Source organism: Polyergus mexicanus, unplaced genomic scaffold, assembly GCF_030449975.1.
Source record: "Polyergus mexicanus isolate NDT 795.1 unplaced genomic scaffold, iyPolMexi1.0 SCAF_7, whole genome shotgun sequence".
Taxonomy (NCBI): domain Eukaryota; kingdom Metazoa; phylum Arthropoda; class Insecta; order Hymenoptera; family Formicidae; genus Polyergus; species Polyergus mexicanus.
Genome location: NW_027223327.1, coordinates 7,012,484 through 7,018,905, shown reverse-complemented (window position 1 = coordinate 7,018,905; position 6,422 = coordinate 7,012,484). Strand labels below are relative to the sequence as shown.

The window sequence follows — 6,422 nt, the reverse complement described above, 5'->3', positions numbered from 1 at the left end:
GTTTTCTTAGATATTTCGCACCGCGAATCCCAAAGATTGTAAAAATTTAACGTTCGATGCGTTGAGCTTCTTTCTGATCTTTTTAGCGCAACCTAATGATGATGATGATGATGATGATGATGATGATGATCGGATGATATCATCAATCGGTACCGTAAAGATATTATCTTTCACGTGTTTCGAGTCGTTCAACACGAGCATCTCATGTATCGCACGCTAATTTTGTCGCCTTCGTACGTGCAATCTGATGGTAATCTCTTCTCCTCGAAAATCGAGCAATCGCCCGTCTTGATCCGCAACGCGTATCGTTAGATCCGTAATGCGATGATCGGCAGATAAATGATCTGCGCTGGTGTTTCCGATATCTTATATCCTGGCGGAACGCTCGGTGAAAATTCATGTATCGTATGAACGCGTTTGCCGTTGCTGAATGCACCCGCGGTCACGTTACACTCTACGCGGATAATGTTTACGTTGATGATATTAATCGGTATGTCCGATTGATACCACTGTTTCGGCTGCAATATACGCTTCGACGAGAATCCCAGCAGCGATCCAATATTGTTAGGTTTGTTAAAGTTTACTCTGAATGCGCACTTGATCTCGCTATTCATCGTATTGTAATTAGCACGGAGCACTATCGGGTATTCTACAGCCTCGTCTTCGTCACCGTTCGCTCGAACGGTCTCCTCTCGCGATATCGCCGTGATATCACCGCGATTGTCGGAGCGAACTACGCGTCGCGGGCGTTTCCGTGAAATTGCACGTTTCAAAAACTCGTGTATTGCGTGTATCTCGTACGATCCCTCGGGAATCGTAATTTCCGTGTCATCTTCATCGAAATAAAATTTATTATTCGAGGAATTCACGTTTGATATCGTATGATAAGTTTCAAAATTAGTTAGACCGAGCTCGTAATCACCGTCGCTCAAATCTACAGCTGGATGGTAGTGTGCCGCGAGGACGCTACTCTTCCCGGTTAGCGTGAATGTCATAGACATGTCGACAAAACTGTTTAACGAATACTGAGTCTTAACGGCGCATCGTCAGGCTTTAAATTCACACCGATTGTCGTCGACCGTTCGGAGAAACCGCAGACACAATTGTCCGCAGATGCTTTGATCGTAAGTTTGAAAGGACGTGCGATTGTACTCGATCTTCGTAACGTACCGTCCGAAATATCGCACCAATTTATTCGGCGGTCGAAGATTACCAAAACCGTCGAAATATATAGCACGATTTCCCCTCTTTGCGTACGCTACCCAATGAGTACCCGGTCCTTTGGTGATATCCAAATTCACGATGCCGCTCTCGTTTCGATATATACCACCGATCGGTAACGAATCACGCATGAAAACCCCTCTAAAGTACGGTATACGCATACGTTTCGCCAATTGTTCTAATTGTATGTTTGTTGTCACACCCGCGGGCATTTTTAGCGTCTTTTCGACGTTTTTTTTTTTCTTCGTTGCCACTCCTTGTCCACGTTTGTACGGACCGAGATACAGTCCCTGTCCGTATTTATACGGAGCGAGATAAAGTCCACTGCCTTCCATCGCGCGATCGTGACGTTGCAGCTCCTCCAGCTGACGGCGCGCGGCTTTGCTGTCGTTCACCGCCTTGGCCACGCCGGCCGCTCCACCGATCAAGGATCCGAGCGCGCCCAACATTGGTAGAATCGGCAATACACCGCCTCGTTTCGCTGTCGGAAGTATCCGTTTTTTCGTCGACCTTTTCCGCGTAGTCCTCATCTTCGTCTTCGTCTTCGTATTCGTCTTCGTCTTCATACCCATACCGATTTTTGTCTTGGTTTTCATCGCTGCCCAAACAGCTGTGGCTGCGGCTCTCTCACCGAGAGTCGAATCTTTCGCAACGATGCGTTTTCGCGCTCTCTCGGCGAGTATCTTGTCAGCCGCGTGTCTCTCGGTGAGATCGTTGCTCCGGGAGTACGCTATATCGTGCTCGCAGCACGCCGCGTCCAATGGATTTATACCCCGATTACCTCTCGCCAATCGTTTTTCCAAATGAGTGCCCGGACCGCAAAACTGATAGCCGGGAATATGTAACTCGAAAGGAAGTGCGTTTATCGCACGATTTAAGAAACCACAACCTCTTATAATTTTTGCTGGCATTTGTCACAATTTTTTATTAACGGTGCTGGACCGTCGATGTGCGTTCGCTGCCACGGTTGATTGTAATGTTCGTAACAGCGCCGATATTGTTGAACCTCTGAGTCAGCTTTTATATGTTCGGGAAGCCTATCCCACATGTAGTGGACGTGATCGCCGCACATTCGCAGCAGAACGACTTTCGGCACAAATTGTAACTGTTCGGCGCTCAAATTGTAAATATCGGAAGGTCTCAACAGCAGCACGAACATTTTTGTTACTGAGCGATTTGCGGTTCCGCGCATCTATAAATAGGCGTTCGATCCAGCATTCCTCAGTCGACAGTGTGAAAATGAAATTCGTGCGACAACCTTTGGCGATACGCGTGACGAATTGCGACGACAGATTACGATCGATGGGGGACAACGCGGAGATGCGCAAGCATGGTACGATGCTACCGACTACTATACGCGCGATCGTTTGTGGCCCCTCGAATTGCGGTAAAACCAACGTTCTAATAAGCCTGCTGGAAAGTCCGCACGGTGTACGTTTCGAAAACGTGTACGTGTACTCGAAGTCGTTGCAACAACCGAAATATCGATATCTGGAAAATTTGTTGACATCGATCGATGAAATCGGCTACTTCACATTCTCCAACAACAGTGACGTCATTCCGCCGAGCGAGGCACGTCCAAACTCGATTTTCGTGTTCGATGACGTGGCATGCGATAAGCAAAATGCGGTGAGAGAGTACTTTTCAATGGGTCGACACTCGAGCGTCGACTGCTTTTATCTCTGCCAGACGTACGCGAGAATACCTAAACATCTGATACGCGACAACGCGAACCTGCTGATCTTGTTCAAACAGGATGGTACCAACCTGAGACACGTGTACAACGATCATGTGAATACCGATATGCCGTACGATGAATTTTGCGCGTTGTGTCGCGATTGTTGGCAGCGCAAGTACGGATTCGTAGTAATAGACAAGGACAGTTCGCTCAACGATGGTCGATACAGAAAAGGATTTAACGTGTTCGCGATACCGCAAAACGATTAGTTGTTGCCGATACTTCGTCGGGGTGAAACGTGAAAGAGAGATTGACATTTTTGTTTTTCCACGATGGCTGCGATCGATAAGAACGAGGATATTCGCGAGCGCGAGAAGATTGCGAGGGCAATTGTGAAAACTAGCGAATCGATTCGCAAGAAACATCGCGCTTTGAAGACCGGTAAGATCGAGGAGGATATCGTGTTGGATAGGCGCTTTAGACCTCTCATCGAGCCGTTACAAAAGATCGTCGACAACTCTAGCTCGATCGCGGTGAAGAACGAGCCTGCGAGTAACACCGACGCGGGGATCGAAGCGTTGTCCATCCCGAAGCGCGAGAAGGATGGTGATGATGATGTGACACCGCAAAAGAGAAAACGATCAAACGTCAGGTCGGATCGCTCACCGACACCGCATAAATCGAAACGATCGGACGCTCCACTGGATGTACCGCTGATAACCTCTACACCGTCCGCGTCAATGAGAACTATACAACCTACGATGCCCGAATTATTCACGAGCCAGGATGTTTTTGAAACCACGGACGACTCGCTCATGACATCCGTTCGAAATCAGTTGCAAACGCCGGAAGGTCAAGAAACATTGCGAGATCAATTAGGTCCACTGGGTCAAAGGTACATCTGGCCTATCTTGAGCGGCGATCAAGAGAGCGGTATAGACAACGTGTACGGTGTTTATCTCGGCAAGAATGGAATGATGTTCGGTAATAAACGTTTTGACGTGGACAACGCGGATAGCATAATTATCGATGGCATACGATACGTCGGCACACCTGGTCTTTACGAGCTGATCTTTAAGAAATTTCCCGATGACGTCATCTATACGGAGGATGATAAGCAAACGTACAAGAGCATGCTGTTGACGACGAGCGCGCATAAACGCAATCACGATGCGCACGGTCGATTACTGAGTAACAGGGGATACAAGTACAAAGAAATAATCGCAAAGTTGATACCGATCGAACCTAAAAGAACAAAATCTGGAAAGGGATTATTCGCGCCTCGCGAAATGACGCTAACCGATAACAAGATTGACTACGTGCACTGGGACGATCCCAACGAGCTGGTGGATCGTCTACGATTGCTGGATGCTTCGCACCAAGCGGGTCACAACGGTCACGACAACGAGATCTTGTCGATCATCGAGGAACTTCGCGAAGCCGGCATTATTATAAATTAAACGGTGTCTCGACAAACTAATCAATCGATCGACCGACATCGCTCGCATCGATGATGCATATCAACAAATTTGGGATATCCGAGCAGAGTAAAGACGTGACGAACGTCATTTCGTACCGTCGATGGAGTGGATTAATGAAAAGTTTCGTGCGCGATAACGCTCTGTGCGCTGAAAAACGTAAGTCCTCAATTTCTTTAACGTTGTACAAGAATTTTCGGCTAAACTCACTTACTGACACGTAACTAAGACGTTCCGAACGAACACAACTTGCGTACATAGCGATCTCAACTTTGTGCGCAGAAAAACGTAAATCCTCAACTTCCTTAATGTTGTACAAGAATTTACGACTAAACTCACTTACTGACACGTAACTAAGACGTTCCGAACAATTTAATCTTGCGTACATAGCGATCTCCGCTTTGTGCGCAGAAAAACGTATATCCTCAATTTCTTTAACGTTGTACAAGAATTTTCGTCTAAACTCACTTACTGACACGTAACTAAGACGTTCCGAACAATTTAATCTTGCGTACATAGCGATCTCCGCTTTGTGCGCAGAAAAACGTATATCCTCAATTTCTTTAACGTTGTACAAGAATTTTCGTCTAAACTCACTTACTGACACGTAACTAAGACGTTCCGAACGACCAAAACTTGCGTACATAGCGATCTCCGCTTTGTGCGCTGAAAAACGTATATCCTCGATTTCTTTAACGTTGTACAAGAATTTTCGACTAAACTCATTTACTGACACGTAACTAAGACGTTCCGAACGACCAAAACTTGCGTACGTAGAGATCTCAGCTTTGTGCGCAGAAAAACGTATATCCTCAATTTCTTTAACGTTGTACAAAAATTTTCGACTAAACTCACTTACTGACACGTAACTAAGACGTTCCGAACGAACAAAACTTGCGTACATAGCGATTTTAACAATGTATGCCGTGAAGCGGTTCTTCTCAATTTCCTTGATGTTGCACAAGAATTTTCGACTAAACTCACTTACTGACACGTAACTAAGACGTTCCGAACGACCAAAACTTGCGGACATAGCGATCTCAGCTTTGTGCGCCGTAAAACGTATATCCTCAACTTTCGTAATGTTGTACAAGAATTTTCGACTAAACTCACTTACTGACACGTAACTAAGACGTTCCGAACGAACTAAACTTGCGTACATAGCTATTTTAACAATGTATGCCGTGAAGCGGTTCTTCTCAATTTCGTTAACGTTGTACAAGAATTTTCAACTAAACTCACTTACTGACACGTAACTAAGACGTTCCGAACGAACAAAACTTGCGTACATAGCGATTTTAACAATGTATGCCGTGAAGCGATTCTTCTCAATTTCCTTGATGTTGCACAAGAATTTTAGACAAATCTCATTTACTGACACGTAACTAAGACGTTCCGAACGAACAAAACTTGCGTACATAGCGATTCTAACAATGTATGCCGTGAAGCGGTTCTTCTCAATTTCGTTAACGTTGTACAAGAATTTTCAACTAAACTCACTTACTGACACGTAACTAAGACGTTCCGAACGAACAAAATTTGCGTACATAGCGATTTTAACAATGTATGCCGTGAAGCGGTTCTTCTCAATTTCCTTGATGTTGCACAAGAATTTTCGACTAAACTCACTTATTGACACGTAACTAAGACGTTCCGAACGAACAAAACTTGCGTACATAGCGATCTCAGCTTTGTGCGCCGTAAAACGTATATCCTCAACTTCCTTAATGTTGTACAAGAATTTACGACTAAACTCACTTACTGACACGTAACTAAGACGTTCCGAACGATTTAATCTTGCGTACATAGCGATCTCAGCTTTGTGCGCAGAAAACGTATATCCTCAATTTCTTTAACGTTGTACAAGAGTTTTCGGCTAAACTCACTTACTGACATGTAACTAAGACGTTCCGAACGAACAAAACTTGCGTACATAGCGATTTTAACAATGTATGCCGTGAAGCGGTTCTTCTCAATTTCGTTAACGTTGTACAAGAATTTTCAACTAAACTCACTTACAGTACTCTGCGTTGATACCACTGCTT

At 45.1% G+C, this 6,422-nt stretch overlaps 1 protein-coding gene across 1 annotated transcript; it reads left to right on the top strand.

The window, feature by feature from the left end:
* The first annotated feature begins 3,544 nt into the window (after positions 1 to 3,544).
* Positions 3,545 to 4,360, top strand: LOC138934810 (uncharacterized). Its single transcript, XM_070298902.1, has one exon. It carries the CDS (start codon positions 3,640 to 3,642, stop codon positions 4,357 to 4,359), a length of 720 nt encoding a protein of 239 aa, XP_070155003.1. The 5' UTR covers positions 3,545 to 3,639; the 3' UTR covers position 4,360.
* Positions 4,361 to 6,422: the final 2,062 nt, after the last annotated feature.